This window comes from Mustela nivalis (assembly GCF_964662115.1).
Source record: "Mustela nivalis genome assembly, chromosome: 1".
Classification (NCBI taxonomy): Eukaryota; Metazoa; Chordata; class Mammalia; order Carnivora; family Mustelidae; genus Mustela; species Mustela nivalis.
The window spans coordinates 163,832,467-163,857,858 of record NC_139020.1 but is presented as its reverse complement, the minus strand read 5'-3'; the positions used below and the strand labels follow the sequence as shown (position 1 = coordinate 163,857,858).

Below are 25,392 nucleotides of genomic sequence, written 5' to 3'. Positions count from 1 at the left end.
CTGGCATTTAAGGTTTGATCTCAAGAATACAGCTGGAGTCAGTTTCCCAGAACTGGGGCACAGGGAGATCAGAGCAACTCCAGCACATGCCATAATGACTTGATGCTACATTCCTTGAGTTACTGAGAAGGGCTTCTTCCACCCCCACTTCAAAAGACTGATCTCTGAGCCCAGGTGGTACTGGAGCTGTAGATGGGGGTTGAATGTGTGCCTGGGCAGAGAACCAGGTGGGTCATTGCATATGGTGTGAAACTGGCAGGCTCCAGAGCCTTGAGGGAGAATGCTGCTACAGAACTGACTCTTTGGGAAGGTGGGGTTCCCTTGGAGTCAGGGCATGAAGATAGAGCAGCTGAGGAGCTTTGCTGGCTAGAGGGGAAACACAGGGAGCCTTCCCATGCATGGGAACATTCTGTACTCCCAGTGCTTCCTGTAGCCATTGCTCAACCTCAGTTCTTCAAAAAATATTTGCACCCCTCCCTAGTGTACACTTTGGAAGAATAACACTGTGAAGTTTGGCATGTGTTCTCAGCCAGCCAGGACCCTTGCTCTTCTGGGGGCCTGAAGAGGGCATTGCCTATTTTAAGGAGCAAATTTAAGGAATCAGAATAGGACACTGAGTTCAGGGATCTCTGTGGCAGGGTGGTGAAGTCAGGCAAATATGTCTTCAAAGTCTACTGGGGCACTCTTTGTTGGAGCATAAACTCTGAAGCCACAAGGAGCTTCTCTTTTATTGCCCCATAGGGACCAGGTAAATTCTTGTTCATTTAAGTTGTGAGGGTATGAAAGTGTTTCTTTTTCCCCTCCTGAGGGAATTTGTACCTTAGAAAAAGACAGTGCTCAATCCAGAGGAATAAGGGAACTTCAGACATCTCTTTAAATCTCCTTTAAGAGCTGCCACAATACCTCACTTCCTATTCCATAGAATATTAAAATGAGGGGCTTACATCAGGTGACCCTTAATATCCCTTCTCTGTCTAGGGCTTTGGAAATAGGAGACAAGATGATATATGACATGAGGGGCTGGTTTATAGGAAACTTGCCTCTACATTTTTACCAGGTCCTTCCGGCCAGACTTTGTGCTTATCCGGCAGCATGCATTCGGCATGGCAGAGAATGAGGACTTCCGCCACCTTGTCATTGGCATGCAGTACGCAGGCCTCCCCAGCATCAACTCACTGGAATCCATTTACAACTTCTGTGACAAGCCATGGGTGGTGAGTGAGGCTCCCTTCCCCCCAGGTAAAAAGGTGGGATCCAGGTCCTGTATCTCCCAGTCCCACAGGAGGGACCACTGGCAATCAAGTTGCACTAGGCACAACTGAGAGGATGTGAGAGGAGCTTCAGATGGGACCTGGGGAAGGGTGGGCTCTCGCAATAAAACATTATCTTCAAGGGCTGGGCTGCCTTTGATGTAGAATGGACCTTTGACTTCACAACAAAGTCACACAAAGATTCTCTAAAGTCCTTATAGATCTGCAAGCTGTGCCCTCAAGCCATAGATGTAAGAATAAAAATACCTGATTCTTGCCTCTCAGTGGTCTATTGGAAACGCCTGAGGCAGGTGGGGACCCAGCTCCTATAACGGCTCTCCAGGCAGCCCTCTTAGAAGGAAATACCTGCTCCCAATCACATCCTATTCCTCTTGTTTTTCAAAAATCACTTCAGCTATCACACTGGCTTGCCAAGGGCCACTGTGAAGTTCTCAAACCCAAGCCTCTACACCACCCAGGGAGTTGGAGGGGAGGCTTTTTAACCAGATGGACCCATCACCTTTGCTCTTTGTCTCTTCCTCACACCTGAACTCACAGTTTTCCCGTTCCCTTGGAAACCAGGGAGATCTGAGAGTGTAAGAGAAGACCAGTGAATGAGGAGTCAGGGGGAGCTGCTGTGGTTAAGGAGGGAGGGTTGGGTTCCTGATCACCACTCGTGCAGATACCTCTGGCCTGAGGCACGTAAGAATCCTAGGGTTTTGCAGAAACAAGCTAAAAGAGTTGTATGATTTAAATGTGAAGGCATTATTTGAGGCCTTTACCAAGTTTCTTTTCTAGGGACTTCCCTTTTCCCCCTAGTTTCACAACTTTCCCTACTGCACATAAGCCCTAGCCCTTTTCTTCCCTTTCCTTCCCTGCCCTTTCAATACCTGCTAGAATTTGTCTACCTCATAGCCACACAGGATGATTCTGCTATTGCTAATTTATTTCTTCTAAGTAAACTTTTCTGTGCCTGGTTTCTTTGTCAACTAGGGATGGATAATAGTAGTACCTGTCACCAGTTTGCCAGCCTGGTTGTTATAGTCCCCTAGTATTTAGGATTTCTTAAAGAAAATAGTCCCCTCCTTTATGTTCCAAAACTATGCCAGAAGCCAGGGTGGGAGGATCAGAGAGCCTATGCCTAGGGCTTTGCCCCTTCTGGGATCTGGTGAGGGTTCACATTCTCACCCATTCACAATCCAGCACATTGCCTTTGGCATCACATGAGAACAGCAAGGCTCCCTGGCCAGACACCAAGTTCTCCCTTCATTTTCATTAAGCAGCTGCCACACTAATGACATTTTATATATTGTTCTCTACTTGTTAATGTAAGTGAACAAATTTGGTGACCATGAAGGGAGGGTTCCTCTGAGATGATGACTTTTCTTCATATTCTCTTTCTTTATTGTGACTGTTCTTGGTGTGAGGAGAGACCTCAGTTGGGTGGTTAAGGCTCTATCTACCTTGTGTCTCTGAGCACATCTGCTATTATATATTGGTCAGGGCAGGCTGTGCCCTGGGATTTTGGAAGCAGAAGTGGCCCTATCAATGAAGGTAATATTCCAGAGAAAGTAAGAATGCCACCATCCCATATTGCTGCAAATTTATCTAAAAATCCTATCACTCCATCTGGGTATTTTAGAGACAGAGGCACAGGAGTTGAATTAAAGCATTTATTTCCAGGAGGGCCAAGGATAACATATTAAACTCAAGAAATCTCATTTCTGAAATCTCATTTCTTCCAAGAAGTCTTTCCTGATTCAATGAAGAAGTGGTGATAATGAACATTATCTTCCTATTCATTGCCAACACCACCCCCAGCTCCTAAATCCATTCTTTTGTCTATGCATAGAGGAAATAACCCTTATCAGATATTACATTTGTTTAATTGGTAACTGTGTACTTGTGACTTAATCTAAGTTTCCAAGGAGGCAGGGGTTAGATGCCAAGCCCAGTACCTTGAGCAGACAGGGACTGTTGGAGATAAAGTGGAGTAGGGTAGGGTGAGCTCCCAGGGACCTAACTAGTGTCTGGGAACTGGCTGCCATTTTAGTCTTGCTGTCCCAGGACTCTGGGATTTTGCCGTGGGCCTTCCTGGCATCGCTGTGGTGTCTGTGTAACTCTCCCACATGCTGGAAAGATAAGGCCCCACATGCCTTGGTGCCATGCCAGGGCGTGGGTTGCAGCAGGACAGAGGTTGTTAGGCAGAGCTGGCATCAGCTTGCTGGTGATGCTGGAGAGCCTTGGGAGCTCAGGCAGATATCCAGAGGCAGAACAGGAATCCAAGGTGGCCAAGGTGGGCACGCAGGACTTAAAGGTCAGATGGGGTGATGGAGAGAATCAGAGAAGGCAAGAAAGGTCTGAGGGGTTTGTCTTGACAGTCAAAGCAAGTTGAAAAACTAAAGAATGGCAAGGACAGCAAGGTACAGTGAAACATGCAATGGGGCAAGACGTGACCTACCTGGTTGCTGTCCTAGTGCAGTCCCAATTCCAGGCATGATCTGGTAACCTATGCTGTCCTTTGCTTTTCTAGCCTCTGTATCCTCATATGTAAAATGAGATGTTTGGTCTAGAGACTCTCTAAAGTCTCTCAATAATAAAATCTTCAGGGTTCAAGAGTCCCTGAATCATACTGTTCTGTTTTAGAGGAGGCTCTCAAGATCTATAGTCACCAGCCGTGTCACAAATGGGAGTGACTCAGAAATTCCAACATTTTCCAGCATTTCAAAAATAATGAAATTCTGTCCCTGACAACAAAAGGATCACAATATATGATTACTTAAACTGCAGTTTGATAATGGAGTTTGGGAGGAAATATAATAAAATGATATTCCTTTATGGTAAAAATTTTGAGGAACTGATCAAACTTACTCCTTTCATTTTATTTATGAAGAAAATGAGGCCTGGAGAGGAGAAACCATTTGCTCAAGGACACCTAGTGAGTTAAAGGCAGAACAAGAACCCAAAGACTCTAACCCAGTTTTCTAACAACCCAGTTCTAAGTTTCTACTCCTCCCCCCACACTCCCCTCTCCCCACTGGCTCTTGTACCAACATTCCTTATTGAGAATAGGAGCTAGGCTTTTGAAAAATGTTCTAGCTTTCCTTTCTCTGATAAATAGAAGGCAAGTTTGATCTGGCAACTTTTCCTTCTAGCAGTTCCAGATATCAGTGATTTCAAGTGTAAACTAACCTAAGTAGCACTACAGGGAAGATGCTGGATTACCCCTGCTGCCAGTGCACTGGAGGTGTGTGGGTGGGTGTGTGTTTGAATGGATTGAGCAGAAAAGTCCTATGTGTTTCCTACAGGAAGAGCATGGTCTCTGCAGAGTCTGAAAGGCAGCAGGAAGAGTTATAGGTTGGAAATAAAGGGGCCTGACTATGATCCCGCCTCAACTATTATGTGATGTTGGGCAAGTGATCTCTATGGGCTTCAGTTTCTTCACTTATAAAATGTGGGGACAGGGAACTCCAGGGGGTGCTAGATGTTTGCCTGAGGCTTTTCAACCCTCAGACTGTAAGTATGTGTATCTCACCTCTTCATAGAGTTGTCCTGGATTCTCCTAGGTAAAGGATCCAGAATTCAGTTCTTAGATGAGTAATAAGTCCTAGAGTGTCTAGGTCTGTCTATCCTGCATACCATGAGCATCAATATCTTCCTAAAGAACAGCTTTATTCATGACCCCTGCTCCAATTCTTATGACTCCATACTGTCTGCAGAAAACAGCTACCATTCCTTTCTTAGAATTGGAACTTTCAAGACTTGTCCCCATGTTACCTATCTAGCTTTATCAATTGTCATCTCTAGAGATGCATGTATTTAAAGTTAGAGATCTAAATTTCAATCCCAGCTTCACCTCTTTGTAGTTCTGTGACTTCAGGCAACTATTCTACCATCTCTGAGCCTCATATGTAAAATAAAGATTATAAAATACCTAGTTCATCAATTTGATATGGGGAATGAATGAAATACTGTAAAATTGTATAGATAATGAATGAATGTTAGTGCATTCTCCCTCCCTTCCCCAACTAATGCATATGTTCTTCTTTTGGGGGCGGGGGCTGCTTTATTTTTTTAATTTTATTAAATTTTTAAAATAATGATTAAAAATTAATTTATTTTTTAAAATTTAATTTAATTTTATTTGCAGTGTTTTCAAAATTCATTGTTTATGTACCACACCCAGTGCATATGTTCTTTAAAAACAAGAATTGTACACCTTTTATATCCTCAGTGTTTTGTTCAAAGTCCCCAACAGAGCAAATGCTCAGTAAATATTTGTTTGATAGATTGATGTTTGTCTAAAGCAGTGTCTAGATAAGCTGAATCATTTGCTTCTCTTTTGCAGTTTGCCCAGCTGGTGGCCATCTACAAGACATTGGGAGGAGAAAAGTTCCCACTCATTGAGCAGACATACTACCCCAACCATAAAGAGATGGTAGGTGATTGAGTGGGGACTTTAGTTCCTCTGCTGTTTACATTCTGAGCCACATAGGGATTATGGAACCCTAAAGAGGGCCTCAGCATTTCAACCCCAGTTGGGATTAAACTATGGGGCTAGAGCAGCTGAATTTTAATTGATAACCCCTTGTTTCCAAAGTCTGGAGACCAAATAGCTAAGAGTAGAAATTTGGGCATTTTATCAAGTTGAGAAACTAATAAATCTGTGTATCAACAATTAGAGGATACTCCTCTTTGGGGTTCTAGCCCTGGCCCTGCCACATATCACTGGACTAGTTAGATTCCCTGTGTGTGAGTTTCTCAATAGGAAAGTTCAATGGCATAATTATTCCTGATCAGGATATCTAATATGGTACTTATAAAAAGTAAGTGAGATTAGGTGATAGCCTTCTGGAAAAGTGTGAAGCACAACTCAGATGTAAGATGTTGTTCCTATAATTATTCACTAGCCCCTTCCATTCCTCTGGCTTCCTCAAGATTGACTGGGTTAACACTATGCCTTCTCTGCGGCCATGCTAGAATGTCAGAAGGAACAGAGAGATGGCATGGTTGGTGGTGAGGAGGCTACAACTAATGTTTTTTCTTTATGACCACCTCTAGCTCAACTCCCTTCTTCCTCTCTGTCCCTACATTCTCTGCCCCAGGCCTGCATGGTCAGTTGGTGATCCTGCTTAACCCACCAATGGAGACTTTCTGCCATAGCATTCCAGTGTCGTACTGTGGGACAGAGAGCCCTGCTCCAAAAGGGATCTCCATTGGAACCTTTTCTGTGAATCAAGAACCTTCATTTGGCATATTGGTCATAACCCTGCTTATTAGCAAACCACACACAAAAGATGAATAGTAAACCTGAGCCTTGAAAAGAACTACCTTATTCATCTTTGCCAGGGAGAGGCTCTGGAAATTTAAGCCCTCATCCTTCATAAATCCTTGAGATGAACATAAGAGCTTTCTCTTTCAGGGCAAGCCAGGAAGCCTTGGGGAATCTAAGGAACCCTAAGGGCTCAGTACTTAGAGTTCTAAGTACTCTAATACACAGTGGTGGAGGGGAGTGAACTTTAGGGCAGACAGGGAGCAAAGCTGGCTTTTTTCCTGCCATAAAGTCTAGCAGGGCTGACCAGTGAGAACAGTTGTAACAGTTGCAAAATATGTTCCCCACCTACCATCTTTCTCCCCCAAGTGTCTTTGTGTTATTTCTCTCATGTCCTCTGTCCTAAAATTGGCCCTTGAGAAAGAACCTCCTAAGATCTCTCTGAGGTGTCAAAAGCTAAAGGGGAATTTCATCTCTACAAGAGAAAGGCTTTTTTGGCTTAAAAAAAAAAAATTCTGAATTAGGAATAAAGACCTTAGTAATCTAGTAGAGAAGACTTTCTTTAAGAAATTGAGGAGAAGCTTTATGGACATCAGTTGAGGACATTAAAGATAGTTGACCTGGAGAGACAATACCTAAGTCTATTCTTGTCCAAAGAGTTATGTTAACTGGACCAGATTCTCTGCTAGGGATGGTATAGAGGAGATTATAGCATGTAGAATGAGGTTAAGCCATTGCAGGTCTCACAGTGAGTGACTGTATTCCCCCAAGTGTCTCCCCAAACAGAAAAAAGTATATGAGAGGATTAGGATGCGTAGGGACATGAGTAAAGGACATACAGCCATAGTGGGTTGTTCATTTCATTCCTCCAAATCAGCTTGTTTCTGATTCTGTCAGCCCACCTTCTGGAATTGTACATCACAGTGCTACATTATCTCATATGTATAATAATCACCATTTCTCCCCTATCAGATCAGTTAAGGGAATAGTTCTGGCTTTCTCCTGGGGAGAAAAGGGAACAGTTCTGGCTTTCAAAAACAAACTAAGCCAAAATCAAAACTTTCAGTAACAGGTTTCTGTTACTAGCTAGCCTAAAAGGGTTTGGGGCACAGGGGAGATGGACTGAAGGCTGGCTAGAAAAGTGATGGTATTTTCTGTGGCCCTTGACAGGTGCTGAGCTGTCATTTGGACCCAAGCTGTAACATGCCCCATCCCTATCCTAACACTAGCCAGACCATCCACTTGGTACTTTCCATTGGCTGGCAGTGATGAGGCGGATGGTATAGCCAGAGCTCCACAGGGAAGGAGAAATGGCTTGGGCTTCAGGATGCTTGAAGGAGTGTGATGGTCACTGGCCCCTATTAGGGCTGTATGATGTCAACAAACTCCTTCCTGAGGGGCAGGCGGCCCTGGTACCAGCTGCAGGTGCCATCAGCATGCTTCATGCAGACATAATGCTGGGCCTGGTACCCATAGAGCTTCCGTTCCAACAGCCAGTCTGTCCAGAGGCACTCGTTGGGAGCTGAGATGGTACAGGGCACTGTATAGCAGGTGGTAATCTAGAGTCATAGCCACACAACATCAACGTGAGTATGATGTCCTTTTTCCATTATTGCCTTTCAGACTTCTACATATCATTACAACCCAGCTCAAATGCCCCTGACTCCTGAAGCCTTTCCTAGTCCCTAAACTTCCTTCTGAGTTCCCTTTCCCCATCTCCTAATATACAGTATTGCCTCTCAAATGATATCTCTTGAGTCAGACAGGCCTGAGGTCATTGGTCCATCACTGACCTTGAGCAGATCACTTCTTACAGCATTGATTTCTTCACCTTAAAATGGAAATCTTAACTCTTCATAAATTTGTTATAAAGACTAAATTAAATATTTTAAGGAAATACATCATTACAGGGCCTGGCAAAAAGTAGACTCTCTCTAAATAGTAGCTATGTTATCTCGTTCTTTATATGATAGCCACCTTCCCAGCCAAAAATGTGAGTACTTTGAGATCATGAACTATGGGCCATGTTGCTTTTCCATCTCCAACTTAATACAGTGCCTGATCCATGGCAGATTTCAAATATAGTACAATAAGTGAATAAATGCATGCACAAAGGAAGGAATATGGCTGCAAGTCTCAAGACCCTTCCCTCAGCCCCAAAAGACCTTGCAAATGGATATTCCCTTACTTGGCAGCCACAGTTCAGATGGTAGTGGTGATTCAGACTTTCTCTCTGCAAAAGGGACAGGTTCTCCCAAGGTTCGATGTAGTTGCACAGATGGATGAAGACTTTTCCATCACTGAGGACCTGACCTTCAGGGGTAATGGAGGAAAACCTAGCATGAGGAATTTGCTCATGGAGCTCCAGGAGCCCAGGTCCGCAAAGAGACCAGAACTACAATTTCTTCAATGGCTTCTTGGTGGCAGTGGTGACATGGGGCTCAATGAAAGAACCAGGAAAACCTTTATAATTTTTATATCAAAGATATTAACAGATTAAGTTTGTATGAGAGAGTTGTGGGATGAAGGTCTTTTCCTTTAGTGGTGTAGAGAGAAAAACATGGACTTTAAAGTCAGACTGTTGACGCAACTGCCTTCTTTTCTCTCATTTACAGCCATGTGACCTTAAGAAGGTCACATAACTTCTCAGCTCAAAGTATGAAAGTAGTAAGTTGTTGTCAGGATTAAATGAGAGAATGTCTGTAAAGTTCCCAGCACAGCTTGGGCCCACAGAAGGTTCCATAAATAATAGGTCCCTTACTTTTTCCAACCCTTCCCAGTATCTACATAGCCTGGTATCCTGCCCCATTGATACCTATCTTGGTGAGTCTCTCCTCTTCCCCAAAGGAAAGTGTCCCCTCTTTACTTATCAAAGTCTTTCCTAACTTCCAAAGGCCCTTTTCAGTACCACAGTGTCCTCAGAGCCATCTCTGACCCCCTAGCCCACACTTCTCTTAGAACCTTAGTCATTCAATTATTCACTGAGCAACTACTACGACTTGGTACCCAGAAATTCAGAAATAAATATGACAGAATCTCTTCCCCCAAGGAGCTTAATAACCAGTAGGGCAGATAGGTAAGTAGGCAAAAATTATACTGTTGTGTGATTATGTATAAGATGCAGTACAAGAATGAACAAGGCACAATTATCTCCATCTGTGGAAGGGGTGTGGGGCAAGGAAGGTGTCTCAGAGGAGCTGATGCTTGTATTGGTCTTTGAAAGGGTGGATAGGAGTTCCCCTGTGAGACAAATGAGGGAAAGGACTTCTGGACATAGGGACTACCCTGTGCAGGGTGGAGGGGCACAGCCCAGCAGAACACTTTCTGCAACTGCAAGTAGTTTAGTTCAGCGCTGGGGGATATGAAGAGTTGGGAGCTGTTACCCACACTTGGCTGAAGATAAACCTGGCGAGGTCAGCAGTGTTCTGGTTACAGGGGCTTTCAACATTAGACAAAAGAGCTTGTGTCTTCTCCTAGAGAGCATGGGCACCACTGATGACTTCTCAGTAGACTTGTGTTTTTTTTGTTTATCCCCACTCACAGTTAAGACTTGATGTTTTTGAGGGCAAAGAACATATCTCCTCCTCCCCTGATGCACCACGGTGCTGGCAGAGGGCTAGGCACACAGAGTGAATGAGGTAGCCTTGTCTGCTAATCCTGGGACATGAAGGGCTCAGTGACATGCTCTGCCTCTGTCTCTCCCAACCATAGGCTCCCAGATCGACATAATTTTACATCCTTAGGTCTGGCAATCCCCTACCAGTGTGGCTTCTAATAGCTATGATTTCTTAAGAGCCAAGCTTGGACCATGAGCTCTTTGAGGACTGTGACTTGTCACTGAGTCTCCATCCTCCTGCCCAAGGCCTGGCAGTGAGTAGGTGGTCTTTATTGCTGAATGGATGGACAGATGGTGGAAATTCCTTCTGTTATCCCCACCTGCCGTGTTGTTGTTGTTGTTGTTGTTGTTTTTCCTTGCCTTCTTTCCAAATATTTTTCTTCTTTTAGGGGCAATTTAGGTCGCACTTACAGAGTGAAGCTTCCCTAATTGTTTACAATCACACACTTACCCCTTTCCCCTGAACTTCAAAATAATTTAATATTGCATTCATTCACTTATGTAGTCATAATCTTGTGTGGTTTCTTAACTGTCCTGTCCCAACCAATGGAGTATGAAGGCCTGCCTGGGCCCAAGTTCATAGAGACTTGTTAGACTTGTTAGACTGAAGGCTCCTGTTAGGGCCTGTGCTTTACTATACCCCCAGTATATGACCTGTGATGTGATTTAGCAGAGTCTCATTATGAGCCAATATCATGACCTAATGTAGCTATCTAAAATTAATGCCACTGTGACTATAATATGTGTGTTGGGGGGCAAGGTTGACATGCACAATCCTCATTTACTCTGTGAATCAAGACATCACCTGTAGTGCAGTGTCCAGTTTAGGGAGTTTAGGGACCTGTGCTAGGGAAGAGACAGGCTCTATCCCATTTGATAAGGTGGCCAGGCTAGGAAGGGGTCTGGGAACCATGGGCAGCAGACCTAGAGCTAGAGTGCCCATGTTTATGGTCCTTGGGCCTCTGAAGGATCATCATGGGCAGAGGGCAGAACTGAACCCACAAGGGGCAGTTTCAGAGGAGTGGATTTTTGGTTCAAGATATCAAACTTACATCAATTAAAACTGTTTAAAAATGGGACCAGCTGCCTGAGCCTGGAAGAGCAGCCTGTCCTTAAAGTAGTGAAGCAGTGGCCAAGATCACTGTAACAAAGACTCTAGCATTGAAAGGAAGGTTACCACAGCTCCTCCCAACTCAGAGGCTGGCTCTTAGGAACACAGCTATGTTTTCTGCCCAAGAAAATGCCACCTAGCTCAGCTTGCTGCCCAAGGACAGCCCTGGCTCCTTCTCTGTCCTAAGAAGGACAGAGACTATTAGGGTTGCTTGTTGGTCTTCAACTTACCAGTCAAAAGATATTGCTTCTGACTGTTAGCTTCTAGTTTCACACCACAGAGGGAGGAATCAAAAGGTGTATAGATATACTGAACATCCTTGAGTTTCTCAAACCCTTTAAACATCTGAAAGGCAATAACAAAAGAAAAAGCAGTGTGTTGGGTCAGTGAGTATACTTTATATCTTAACAGGAAAAAAATCATTTCTCAATCTAAAAGAAATTAAGCAAAAATCTAGTAGGATTTGGTACACACAGATGGCCCAACTGGGTCATTTCTATCTTTAGAAAAATCTAAACCTTAGTTTAATTGGGTGGAATACCTCTAGTAGCCCCATGCACAGGCAGCTGTAGGAATGGATGGACACTAAGGCCTGTGGACCCTGCTCGCAAACGTCAGCCACTTCCACTTCAGCGTCAATACCCCACGATCAATGAGCCAGGTTACCTGCCAACCAGCCCCCCTCCCAGTACACAGACCCCACTCCTCCCAACAGCCCAAGGAATTCGATGCCCTGTCTTGTTCCCCATGTACCTTTATCTGTTTGATTTCATACCGGATCATTTTTTGAGTGTCAGCAGGGTCTGTGCTAGCAGGAACTACCTTCTCACTGGAGATTTTGGCCCGAATGGCTGCATAAGAAGAGAAAAGAGGGGACCTTCAGCCCCTGTGGGAGGAGTTCATCTGGGATCTGGATGACCTGGAGCCCTGGAGAATTTTATAGGGGAATTCTGGGTTTAGGTCTTGCTGGATTGTGAGGGGAAACTTGTGTAAAAGTGTGGACCTGGAAACTCATCCTCCACAATTGCTTGAAGTTTCAAACTCCTCAGGTGTACTGGATCCTATAATCTCTATACTTTACCTGCTCGATTTGAGAGTCTAATTCTCCATAGCTAGACTGCAGTGGGTTGGAGGTGGGCATCAGGGTAGAGGAAGGAGGGAGGAACCCCTTGAGGACAGTCAGTTTGCAGTCATCTACCTGTATAGCCTGAGGCCTCAAGAGAGCCTACCCAAAGCTGATATTGGTAAATGGTTATTGAATTAATACATATATTCTGACCCTATACAGAGGTAGTTTGTCTCTTGCCATTTGGATGTTAATCAAAAACTGGTTATAAAATTCTTTCTATGTGCGTGGCCCAACAGTAGGTACTAGGTCCATAAACATAATTAAGATAAGGTCCCCCGTCCTGCAGAACTCTTGGTCTAGTAGAGAATACACTTACAAAGAATAACAGCACAGTATGCTGGGAGTACAAAAATTTTTGTTAGAGATACCATGGAAGCACCAAGAAGTCAGGAAATCTTCAAAGAAGAAAAGATACCTGAATAAGACCTTGAAGGATGAATAGGAGTCTGCAAGGAATTTAAGGAGAAGGGGAAGGTGCATTTCAGGCCGAGGAAAGATCAAGAACAAAAGGTTTTTGGTGGGGAGGGCAGTGCATGGAGTAAACATCAGTTATAGGCTTGGACACAGTGGGATGTTTATAATGAAAGCCCAGTCCTCTGGCTCCTGTCTCCCCCTCCCTGCATCCAGTAGTTCAGAATATCCAGCCCCTGGATAGCTCCCCGTGACTTCTTGTTTAAGTCCGGTAATTGCAGTAGGCAGAGGTGAGGGGGTCGCTATGGGGGTCCCTTTCATTTCCTTGCAAGTCAGCCAGGCTTTGCGCTTGCAAGGTTGCTATGGCACCAGCCCTGCCCGACCCATCAGCCCCAGTGGGAGGTAACTGGTGCAGCATTTGATCTCCCTTTCCCTCCAGACTCCAGGTCTATAGCTCGCCTCAGTAGCTCGCCTCAGCCCCATAGCAAACCCACACAACCACCCCCTGCTGTGGTCCTCTCCAGCCTCTGGACTCACCAAGCGCTGAGTGGCAGACGTGCTGCTGGGGGTGTGCAGGGGCACAGCTGCATGCCTCAACCATACCCGGTGGCCGCAGCAGTGCCAGCAGCCGCAGCAACAGCGCCCAGCTTGGCGCGGTCCGGGGGCTCCAGGGCATGACACTGCAAAGCCCTGACTGTGCCTGTGGGGACTGTCTGACCAAACCGGCCCTCCGGGGCTCATCCAGAACGTGTCGTGCCCCTCGCCCCAGGCTTTTTGAGGTGGACCTAGGGCCAATCCCGCCCAGATGGGCTCCTCCCTCCTTTGGCTATAGGCCACCCACGGCTGCAGGACCCGCAGCCCTCCTGACTGGCAGGCTCAGTAAAAGGAAGAGGGAAGCCAGGAGAGAGGCCCCTAGTCTGTTTCTCTGCTTAAGCAATCGAGCCTTATAGAAGCAGAGTAAAAAACACTGGGAAAGAGGATGGTGTCAAGGCAGAAAGACAAGTGCAACAAAGATAAAGGCATGAGGGCAGAAAGATCGATAGGCTGTGATTCACACTGAAAGAACAAGAGTGAGGAGAGGCACAAACAGAAAGTGAGACAGGCAGAGTCAGAGAGAGGCAGACAGAATTACAACAGGCAAAAGAGACAGTGACAGAGAGGACGGACCCCTTGCTGAGCTCCACACTGGGAATGAGACAAGCTACTCAGGGCTTCTTTCAGCTGCAGGAAGTGTTTTCAATGCCCTATTTATGAGGCTCCAAAGCAACAGCAAACAGTAATGGAATAGGACAGAGAAAGTTGGGGTGTGTGTGTGTGTCTTGGCGCTGTCAGCTGGGGGGTGGGGAGAGATGTCAGAGAAAGCAGCCTGTGCTTTAGAAACTCTTTCCCATATCCAGAGCCTCAGACTCTGCAGATGGCTGAAGACAGTGCTCTTCGTGGGGGCTCAAAGCACAGGATATCACATCACTTAGGGCAAACCTTCAAAGCCCTCTCCAGATCCTAGACCACACTGGTTCCTATCTCATATCATTATTCGCTGGACTGACTATACCTTGTCATAGAAGGTGGGACAGCTCAGAAAATAAAGAAGCAAGGCACATGGGGTCACTGCAGCCAGAGCCTTGTCTGCTCTGTTTGACAGAGCATAGTGCTCCAAGTCTCCAAATACAAAGAAACCCAGGAGATTATTGTAGGATATTTCCACACAGTGCTGGACTAGAAGGTAGAAGGCTGGGTCCTGATTCTGTCACAAGGTAGCTTTGCAATTTTTGCCTCTCTGGGCCTCACTTTCTTCTCCATTAAATAGGCTTGAACGTGTTTCCAAGGCCCTTTGATGCTCTTTGTCCCAGCTTCAACTGGCCTCAGCCAGGAATATTGAAATCCTCCAGTCAGGTATTCCCAGCATCTGGTCACACCTCGGATTCCCATGGGAATCTGCCTTTTTATCAGAGTTAACTTCAGTTTTTTCAAAAGACATCTTCTCATTTTGTTCTGGTAGTGATGTTTAAAAAGAAGGAAATTGAAAGAGAGCTGAGTCTGAGTTAGAAAGATGAGATTTGATGACCAAGTTGATTCTTCATATAACACCTGAACCAAAATAGAGCCTGATGTATTTATTATTGGACAGACCCCCAAAAGCATCCAGTCCAGTCTCTTCATTTGGCAAATGTGAAGACAAAGGCTCAGTGAGGTTAAGTGAATTACAAAAAGCTAATGGCTAAGACTAGAATGCAAGTCTGCTGACATAACAGTGTAGTGCTTCTTCCACTCCACCATAGTACTTTCTTCATCACCACTTTGTAACCAGTTGAAATCCTGCCTTTGGAAGGTAGTTCTTCTTTTAAGTTTCTATTGTCCCTCTGTTAAAATATGGCTACCTCAGGATAGAGTTTACAATCTTAATGGTGCCTTTACATGTTGAATTCTTAAGTCAGATCTCTTCCAAACCCCAAACTGGGCAGAAAGAGGCCTTAGCATCCTAAGCTGTGTTTGGTGTTGAGTTTGAGGTGTTGGTGAGCAGTGACAGCATTGTGAAAGTGAGGGAGAAAACCCAGGTTCAGTGTAGGAAGCTGTATGTTTGAAGGGGAAGGGGAGGGTACTAAAAGGTACATGACAAAGGGGACATTAAGATTCCGAAGATACATTTCTTTTTAAATTGAGGTTTACTAAGATACAATTTTCATACAACAAAATTCACCCTTTCAAAGATGCTTTTTCTTTCTTTCCTTTTCCCTTACCCTTCCCTTTCCCTTTCTCCCCTCCTCTCCTCTCCTCTCCTCTCCTTTCCTTATCTTTCCTTTCCTTTCCTTTTCTTTGGCTAAGGACTGGTCCTGCCTAGGATTTGTATAATGCAGAGAATATTGAGCAATAAATGTTAAAGGTATAGAAAGTACTGAGTGGCAGAGCAGGGTTCTTACAGTTCTGTTAATTGTATGCTGTGACCTCAGGCAAGTCACTCACTCTATGGGCCTCGGGGGTTTTTTATTTGTTTGTTTGTTTGTTTGTTTTCTGCATTTCCCACAGAATATTTATTTATTTATTTATATTAACATATAATGTATTATTTGCCCCCCAGGGTACAGGTCTGTGAATCATCAGGTTTACACATTTCACAACCCTCACCATAGCACATACCCTCCCCAATGTCCATAACCCAGCCGCCCTATCCCTGCTCCCCTATCCCCCCAACAACCCTCAGTTTGTTTTATGAGATTAAGAGTCTCTTATGATTTGTCTCCCTCCTGATCCCATCTTGTTTCACTTTTTCCCTCCCTACCCCCCATGGTCCCCAGTCCTGCCTCTCAAATTCCTCACATCAGAGAGATCATTTAATTGCCTTTCTCTGGTTGACTTATTTCACTCAGCATAATACCCTCTAGTTCCATCCACGTCATTGCAAATGGTAAGATTTTGTTTCTTTTGATAGCTGCATAGTATTCCTGTGTGTGTGTGTGTGTGTGTGTGTGTGTGTGTATCACATCTTCTTTATCCATTCATCTGTTGATAGACATCTAAATTCTTTCCATAGTTTGAGTATTGTGGACATTATTGCTGTAAACGTTTGGGTGCACGTGCCCCTTCGGATCCCTACATTTGTATCTTTGGGGTAAATACCCAGTAGTGCACTTGCTGGGTCATAGGGTAGCTCTATTTTCAACTTTTTGAGGCAACTCCATACTGTTTTTTAATCTGTAAAAACAAGTAGGTTGGGCTAGTTCTTTAAAGGACCCTTCCAAGGGTATTACCAAGAAAATATTTGTACGATGCCATAGAGAGTGAGGCACACTCTGACCAGTTCATTCCTTTCTCTTCTGCTTTCAGCTGACACTGCCCACATTCCCTGTGGTGGTGAAGATTGGCCATGCTCACTCAGGCATGGGCAAGGTAAGGCCATGGTAAAGGTTTGTTGTGCTTTGGGGTTGAGGCCAAGGAGGGCACTTTTTAGAGAGCCTGCTTATGGACTATTTTGCCTCATTTCTCCATGAATTCTTTCCAAGGAGATGATTTGGCCCCTCTGAATTATGAGTGTTACCCAAACAGACCTCTTCCAACAAGCAGAGTAAGGCCACTTGCTTGGGCCCTTGGGCCCTTTCCCCTCTTTGAGGGGAAGCTAGAAAGAAAGTGTATCCTAGGGAGATGTGGCATCCAGGTTTACATCTGGATGAATAACATCTTGATGGGTGTGGAGGCTCAGAGCTCTTGTGACTCTCAGTATATGTGTTTGTTTGTCTCCTTTTCTCCTTCTCTGCCTTGCTCCAATGTTAGGTCAAAGTGGAAAACCACTACGACTTCCAGGACATTGCTAGTGTGGTGGCCCTCACCCAGACATATGCCACAGCAGAGCCTTTTATTGACGCCAAGTATGACATCCGGGTCCAGAAGATAGGCAACAACTACAAGGCTTATATGTGAGTGGGGCCGGAGTGCCAGCAGATACTCTTCACTTTCTCCTCAGCCCAATGGAAAATCTGAGCCTCCAGGTAGCAGCCAATTCTCATTTAACCCCATCTGGCCCAAAAGGCAGAGACCAGAGAGAGGGTGCCTTTCAAGTCAGGGGCTCCCAGTCTGAGTTCCTTTCAAGTCAGAAGAGGACCAATGAACTAAGATGAGAAATAAAATTAATATTTATTTTCACTAGCCTCTAAGTGAAATTTGACATCTCCACGGTTATAAACCATGGCAACAGGCTACAGTAGTAGCAACAGCACATGTGACTTAAGCTAAAGGTAATCACAGACATTTTTGATTCATATTGCAGTTATGACTGATATCTCTAAATACCAATTATTTTTATCACTACTCAAGAATCACGGTAGTTGTTGCTACTCAACTACATGGTAGTTGTTAGACCTGTCACTGCAAATAGTTTTGTTATTTACAAAAAGATGTATTTTTTTACTAATCACAGATTTGTTTAAGATTTTGATAACTATTTTTATAATTATTTTAAAAATTGGGTTTCTTTGTTATCTTATGTACTTTATTTTATACCTTTACGACTCTTATGTATTTTTGTACATTGAAAGGAATCCATAGAATTCACCGTTATCAGAATTCAGAAAAGATTAAGAAACACCTAATGAAAATGTATCACCCTAAAAACATGCCAGAGCATAAAAAACCCAGTGGTTATAAGAATAGGTAACTTCGGGGAGCCTGGGTGCCTCAATGGGTTAAGCCTCTACCTTTGGCCTGGGTTATGGTCTCAGGGTCCTGGGATTGAGCCCTGCATCAGGCTCTCTGCTCAGCGGGGAGCCTGCTTACCCCTCTCTCTCTGCCTGCCTCTCTGCCTACTTGTGAACTCTCTCTCTGCCAAATAAATAAATAAGTCTTTAAAAGAAAAGAAAAGAATAGGTGACTTTGACTTCTCCACATGACTGTGTCCATCTGCCAGAATACAAAGTTAAAAGTTTCCTCCATCTGACTTGAAAGAACAAAAAGATTTCTGGATGACCAGAAATCTATATAAATCTTCTATAATATACATGCAAATAGCTTACAATTCCAATTTTGAAAAGATGAGCTTCTCACTTTTTAAAACCTGCAGGGTAGTATTTCCTATAAAAACAAGAACATTCTAATATATGAATTTGGTCTTGGCCACTCGGCATTTGAGTAGACTTTAAGACTGAGTGGATTCCCTTTCCCTTGCTCGTTCATTTCCATTGTTCTTCTGTCTCCCCCTTCAGTGTTTGTACTCCCCCACCTCTGGAATTAGTTAGGAGCTCTGCCCCCCTTTACAAACCTCTGGTTTAGCCTCTGCACAAATGGGAATTTCTGTCACCTTCCTCTGAGCTCCCTGGGCAGGAACCGTGAAATCACCCCTAAAAGCATGTGCAGCAGCAGGCACAGAGTAAGCACCCATTAAGTATTCAGGGAAGAGCCCTTGATTAAAACCGAAGAATAGAATCTTTTTTACTTTTTTACTAGATTACTACTTTTTTTTTCAAGTTTATAGTTTTTAATTTAAAGTCTTGCTGCTTCAAAAAGGAATTTAGGATTGTTTTAAAATTGTACGCAATGTAAGACAAGATAATTTAAAAGACCATTATAAAAAGCAGCTAAAAGAAGCAGAAAATTCAGTATGTGTAAGCACCTAGGAAAGCAGATTTCCCATCCTTTACTTTTAAAATCCCCTAAGTTAAAATAATAATGATAACAAAATAAAAGACGAAATCCCCTAAATGAACACAAAATGTTTATGACAGTAGAGCAAGAGTGTCTTGATCCTTAAAAGGAGATATCTCATTTTTAAAGGTTAGGATTTCTAAAAGTAATTTCAAAGAAGCATAAGAAAAGAGAATCCTCTAATAATAGAGGATTAAGGGTGATTAAGGGTGGGCTACTGAAGAAACTTTAAAAAGCATTTACTTTCTTTAATTTGCAAGGGACAGTTATTCAGGTCCTCTTGGCTCCTCTTCCCCAAACTTTGAGCTATCCCCTTGCTTTCAGAAAGAATTGACCTGGTAATAGCCAAGATATGGTTTGAGAGTCTTCCCTACTCCCTTAGCTCTCACTCTGGAGTTTCAGACCAGCCATATTTGGTAGACAGAGGGTATTTTTCCTGCTCTACTCTCAGTAGGTAATAATGTGCATCCCTCTGTGGAGGTCAGATGACCTCCAAGTCCTGAAAGGTAGTTGAGCTGTTCCTGAGTGGCTTCTAGGTGCCCCCTGATTCTCCCCCTGCTCCAGTGGCCTATATGGATCTGTGCTCTGCATCTCATTGTTAGAGAAAGGTGTGAAGTGTGAAGGACATTATTACTATTCACTCAAAGTTTCCAAAACCCTATTATATACCAATGCCCTGTGCTGGGGACCTAGAAGTGAATGACTCTGTCCCCGCTCTTGAAGAGCCCAACCTGGTCACAGGAACACACTCATAAATCATCAGTGTTAGAAGGACAGTGTTATTTTTATTATGATCTATTTTTGTGTCTCTACTCAGATTTTGCAAGCCACTCATCTGTTAATTGTTTTTTTTTGTTGTTGTTGTTGTTGTTTTTTGTTGTTTTTTTTTCTGAAGTAGGCAGTACGGTATAGGGGAAGCACAGCGCAATGAGGGAACAGAGAGTCTTGGAATTTTTTTTTTTAATCTAATGTCTAATTTGACTGGATATACAACTTTGGGAAAGTCATTTAACCTTTCTGAGTCTTAATCTCCTTGTCTATAAAGTTGGGGTGAGAATGTCAGCCTGCTCAGAACAGGGGTTTGCACTCTGGTGAGGGGTTTATGGGGGAAGAACACTGGCAAGCAGTCAGTACTGTACAAGAGTGAGGGGTTGTTAATACCATATCAGTTGACTCACTGTGTCACCTCAGGGCTCTGAAAACTAGCTGTATATCTAGGTTTATCAGTGTCTGAGATCAGACCTCTGGGGTAGGTACTCCTGGGAACTGCTGAGTAGAGACTACTACATGCATCCAGTCTCCACATGGTAGCAAGTGACAAGGATAGCATGTGAACAGCTCTGTCAGTAGTGTGAACAGTGCTTTTCTGTCCCCTAGGCTATCCTCTTCCTCTTGACTGTGTCTGAGTGAAGACTCATAATTAGGAAGTCCTATTTTTGGTGTTTTAACAATTTATTTAAATCTGTATCAATTGATCTTTATAACAACCTTGTGTTTACACAGGGATAAGAGGCTCAGAGAGGTAAAGTGATTCACCCATGGTCACCCACCCAGTCAAGAGAAAATCCAGAACTAGAAGCAAGGTCAGCTACCTCCTATTTAGTCTAAGACTAGTTGACCCTAACACCTGCTCACAGTTGGAGAGGGTGCAGAGGGCATAGCAGAGAGGAGGTTGGTGACTTGATTCCATCAACAGCATTTGATGGACAAGGCAACTTAAGCCTGAAGAAGTTAACTGACTTGTCCAGAGTCACATTGTTAATACTGTAGGCTCTTAGAAATTAACTGTTGAATGAACAAATAAATGAGCTAGTAAGGAAGCCATGAGGAGATATTCACAAGAGTCCTGAGAGTGTCCCTAGGATCAACAGAATTCAGTTTGTATATACACAGTCAGCCCAGATAAGTGGGTAGGCTGCTAGTAGTTTATGACTTGTGGACCTAAGACTTAGCTCAAATAACTAATATAAAAAAATAGATATAGGACTGGAAGTGAGGTTCAGGAGAGCAAGTGTTCATCTGGTTGAAAAGATTAGGGAAGGCTCCATAGAGCCACAGCAGTCTGGGCTGGACTACAAAGAGAAGAAGGACATTGAGGGTAGGGGTTGGCAGGGCAGCCAGGTTCTCAGTTCAGCAGACAGGTGCCTGGGCTACTTCTGCAAGAAGCAGGTGAGGAAAGCAGCAGTTAGCTAAAATTCTGGGAAGTTTCATGCCCCCCTCTTGCTTGTGTGGCTCACTGCCTATCCTATCCTTGTGGGACCTTGTTGCAGGAGGACATCGATCTCAGGCAACTGGAAGACAAACACTGGCTCTGCAATGCTGGAGCAGATCGCCATGTCAGACAGGTGAGTGAGAGAAGGAGTCCACTCCCCAGCCCAGCTTCCATAGCTGAAGAGGTATAAAAAATGAGCCCTGCCCAAAGGAAGCCTCTAATCAGGACAGAACACAAAGAGCCAAGCAACCAGGTAACAAGATCAGGCAGGACTGGGTTATATGCTAAATTATGAAGATAAAGACTGGACATGATGTAGAAGCTCCAAGAAAGGAGCAGTTACTCTGCACTGGAAAAGCCAACGAAGGCCACCTAGAGTATGTGAGACCTGCTTTAAGCCTGGAAACATAGGTTCAATCTGGAGTTCAAGTGAGAGAGCACTGTAGAGAGGGTAATATGCTTGACAGGGAGAGGAAGGGGTGGGATGGTAGAGATGGAGGCACCAAGGAGATCATGAGTAGCAGGTAGGCTTGATATGAGCTAACACCCCAGCCTCAGAACACCTTCCCATCCCTTCCAGGTACAAGCTGTGGGTAGACACCTGCTCTGAGATGTTTGGTGGCCTGGACATCTGTGCTGTCAAAGCTGTACATGGCAAAGATGGGAAAGACTACATTTTTGAGGTAAGTCTGGCCCAAGGAATATCTCAGTAAGAGACAACACCCAAGGCTAGAAGCCAAGCTCTTAGCTTGAGAGCTATGTGGGTGACCCAAACTATGTTTAGATCAGAGTCTTTCAGGCCAGGGGATGGTTCCCAGACAACACAACCAATGGATGTGCATAGTGAAATACCTCCACCAGCAGGGAGCTATTGTTTCCAACCAGCTAGGCTGACCCATGCTGGGTAAGAGTTGCCACATTTGGGTTCCTGGGGTCCTAGCCTAATGCTATTCCCCTGGGAAGACTGTAGTGATTTACCATTTGGGGTCTCAGAAATTTGGACTTGGGAATCATTCGGTTCAATCTGCTCATTTTGCAGATGAGAAAACTAAGGCCTAATGCCATAAGCATGTGTTCAAGGCCATGGAGTGAATCAGTGTCTCAGCCTGGGCTAGATAGAGTTCAAGTTTCCTAGTTACAGGAGATTTTTTTTTTTTTTTAAGATTTTATTTTAATTCCAGTTAGTTAATGTACAGTGTTAATAGTAGTTTCAGGTATACAATGTAGTGGTTCAACACTTGCATGCAACATTTGGGGTTCACTACAAGTGCATTCCTTAATCCCATACCCTTTTTAAACCATCCTCACACCCTGCCCTTTGGTGACCATCAGATTATTCTTTAGAGTTAAGGGTCTGTTGATTGATTTGCTTCTCTCCTTTTTTCCCCTTTGTTCCTACGTTTCTTAAATTTACACAGGAGTGACATCATATAGTATTTTTCTCTGACTAACTTATTTTACTTCTGTAATACTTCGTAGCTTCATTCATAACCTTGCAAATGGTAAGATACCATTCCATTTTTATGGCTGAGTAATATTAATATACATATGTATACTATATATATAATCTATATATATGCCCACACACCACTTTGTCTTTAATATAAATGTGAATCTATTTCAGGGTTTTCTATACTGTTCTACTGATTTATGTATCTATTTTTATGACAGTACCATACTATGTTGATCACTACACCCTGGTTTTGTTTTATTTCTTTTCAGTGTTCCAGAATTCATTGTTTATGCACCACACCCAGTGCTCCATGCAATACGTGTCCTCCATAATACCCACCACCAGGCACAGGGGATTCTTAGCATCTCTCTGAGCCTTGGAGATACTTTACTCAGCCTGGTCCTCTAACACAATTTGCTGACTCCCTTTTCCCCAGATTAAAGGGAAAGTCGGTAGCAATATGAATCCTTCACTCATATTCCTGCCCAGTCTTACTGGGAGCAGGAAAGGCTCCTTGCCAGGAGTTGGTGGTGTTGGCAAAAGATTAGTGTCAGGAACCCAAAGTGGGCTTCAGAATCTACTCCATGATCTACTTGGCACATAGCATTCTAAATAATCACACCCCCTCTCTCAGTGGGGCTCAGTTTTCTCATCCATAAATGAGAGTTGGATTACAGAGTCTGTTATCCTAGTTAGCCAGCTATCCACTTCCTAACGCAGGAAAACAGTTACCTGGACTTTGAGGTATGGGAAGAATCAGGATGGTGGTGAAAAGGGAAGGCATCCCAGGTCATGAGCAAAAGCAGAAATCTAGTTGTTTAAAGGGCAGACTGTGTGGAGATAAAAACTGCATGGGTGAAGTCCCAGAGATGAAAACTGGCTACTGCTAACTAGAGAGTTAAGGGAATGACCTCCATGTATTCCTGCTTTCCCTGCCTACAAATCTCTAAACCTTGCTGTCTCCCTTTCCCTACCACCTTCAGCCATGAATCTTGTACACTCTACTGAGCCCTGGCCTAGGTGAAGTCTGGGGGGAAGAACCAAAGCAAAAGTTTGCTGGAGGGGGAGACTAAGGTCCTAATTCTGCACAGGAACATGCTTCTAACTGAAGATAGGAATACCAGTTTTATCCCCAATCTGTCCCAGATGCCTTAAGTTCTATTCATTCTGAAAGTAGGCCTTTGATTTTTCCAGCCCCTTTCCTAACCTGGGCTACATCTTCTACCAGGTCATGGACTGCAGTATGCCACTGATTGGTGAACACCAGGTGGAGGACAGACAACTTATCACTGAACTAGTCATTAGCAAGATGAACCAGCTGCTGTCCAGGACCCCTGTCCTGTCCCCTCAGAGACCCTTAACCACCCAGCAGCCACAGGTAAGCAGGAGGAAGAGACTGGAGACCCAAGAACCATTCCCAAGCCCACTGCTGTAGACTGTGGTGGCTCCAGGATAGAGGAGCCTTCTCTTTAGCAGTCTGCAATATCAGCTATAGAACTGACCAGTTCTATAGATCCAGTACTTACTGGTTCTCTTCTCTCTGAACTTGAAGTCTCTGGGGAACCAGAGCCCATTTCTCTTGGGATACTCCCACTTTTAAATGGGAAGTCTCTGAGGAAGGGCTGGGTCAGACCTCTTAACAACTGTTCACTGTCTATGAGGGGTCTGCTGCATTTGTGGAGAAAAAAGGGTGTTTATCAGAAATCTGCTGGCTTAGAGAGAAGAAAGGGTCAGGTCCCTCATTCTGGAAGAGAATGATGAGGTAAAACTCAAATTAGAAATCTGCTTTCCTTCCTAAGGGAGAGGAGGAAGTTTTCTTCAGTTGACTATGGTGTGTGACTCATGGCCAGTCACATTCACAGTGGCAGTATCCCAGATGCCAAGTCTGGTAGGAAATCCACACTGAAGTTTTTGTGGCTCAGGCCCTGTGGCTCTAGAACAGGCCAAAGAAAAGCAGGGGTCCAACATCTTAAGTCCCATCTAGGAGATATCTCACTTTGCAAAAATGTCCCCCAGCTTTCTTCTCACTGAACTTTTGCATGATGAAGTGGTAAGAGCTTGGGACAAAGAATCCAAGAACTGAGTCCTGGTCTAGCTGTTCTCCCCTAAACAGCTGTGTGACTTTGGGGGGAAATTACTACCTTTTCTAGGCCTCAAGTTTAATTACTTGAACATAAAAATCTCTCAAATCTTTCTTTCAAAATCACACTTCAAACAGTTAAGGAGATAGAATAGAATGGTGATTTCAGAGTGTGGACTTTGAAAAGAAAACTATTGAAGTTTGAATCCTGGACACTCCATTTTATGGGATTTGTGACCTTGGATAAAGTACTTATATGTGGCTCAGCAGAGATGACAATGGCACCCCTCTCCTAGGGTTATTGTGATAATTAAATGAAGAACCTAAAATATAGTGTATATATATATAGTGTATCATAAATGCTCAAAAAGGTTGCCTATTGTTATTAAGTAACTAAGCAGCCTCAGGGCTTAGGTTCCCTACAACCTCTGGCTTCAAGATCATCACTCCCTTTTCTAAAGATCAGTGCCTTGCTGCGATTATACTACAACCTCAGAAGCCAAGTAATTGGAGTCTGGAAATCCTTTAGTAAGAAAGAAGAAAAGGAGTGGGGAGGGAAAAAGAGTATAAGCCAGCCTGGATTATGGCATAGAAGCAAATTAGTTCTTATCATTTGAATGTCACAGAACCATAGCATAGGAGCATAGTTGATATTCATAATAATGGACCTGAACCATAAAGAACAGCTTTAAAAAAAAAAAAAGATTTTACTTATTTATTTGACACAGA

The 25,392-nt window shown here is 43.9% G+C and overlaps 2 protein-coding genes across 5 annotated transcripts in view; one reads left to right on the top strand and one right to left on the bottom strand.

Moving 5' to 3' along the window:
- Window positions 1-25,392, top strand: part of SYN2 (synapsin II) — a 210,545-nt gene that overhangs the window by 163,418 nt on the left and 21,735 nt on the right. The window contains exons 4-10 of the mRNA XM_082749434.1: window positions 1,058-1,214; window positions 5,599-5,688; window positions 16,612-16,674; window positions 17,056-17,198; window positions 21,189-21,263; window positions 21,711-21,813; window positions 23,812-23,961. Of these exons, the coding sequence (XP_082605560.1) occupies window positions 1,058-1,214; window positions 5,599-5,688; window positions 16,612-16,674; window positions 17,056-17,198; window positions 21,189-21,263; window positions 21,711-21,813; window positions 23,812-23,961 (781 nt within the window). The remainder of the gene's footprint in view (window positions 1-1,057; window positions 1,215-5,598; window positions 5,689-16,611; window positions 16,675-17,055; window positions 17,199-21,188; window positions 21,264-21,710; window positions 21,814-23,811; window positions 23,962-25,392) is intronic.
- Window positions 2,910-13,926, bottom strand: TIMP4 (TIMP metallopeptidase inhibitor 4). 4 transcript variants are annotated; one of them, XM_082749631.1, is made up of 5 exons: window positions 13,327-13,922; window positions 12,003-12,100; window positions 11,480-11,594; window positions 8,711-8,835; window positions 5,365-8,081 (listed from the first exon to the last, which is right to left on the bottom strand). In XM_082749631.1, exons 1-5 carry the CDS (start codon window positions 13,463-13,465, stop codon window positions 7,884-7,886), a joined length of 675 nt encoding a protein of 224 aa, XP_082605757.1. In that variant the 5' UTR covers window positions 13,466-13,922; the 3' UTR covers window positions 5,365-7,883. The 4 variants fall into 4 exon arrangements, with proteins under 4 accessions (XP_082605759.1, XP_082605757.1, XP_082605758.1 ...); XM_082749634.1 differs by having other exon boundaries at window positions 7,876-8,062; window positions 13,327-13,926; XM_082749633.1 differs by lacking the exons at window positions 5,365-8,081; window positions 8,711-8,835 and adding an exon at window positions 2,910-3,560 and having other exon boundaries at window positions 13,327-13,920.

Bases quoted from the DNA above. Each gene is read 5' to 3' on its own strand.
- TIMP4 (XM_082749631.1), bottom strand. From the start codon at position 13,465: ATGCCCTGGAGCCCCCGGACCGCGCCAAGCTGGGCGCTGTTGCTGCGG. The intron at 12,101-13,326 runs GTGAGTCCAGAG...CTTCTTATGCAG, and splicing joins CGTCTGCCACTCAGCGCTTG to CCATTCGGGCCAAAATCTCC. The intron at 11,595-12,002 runs GTACATGGGGAA...ATTGCCTTTCAG, and splicing joins ATGAAATCAAACAGATAAAG to ATGTTTAAAGGGTTTGAGAA.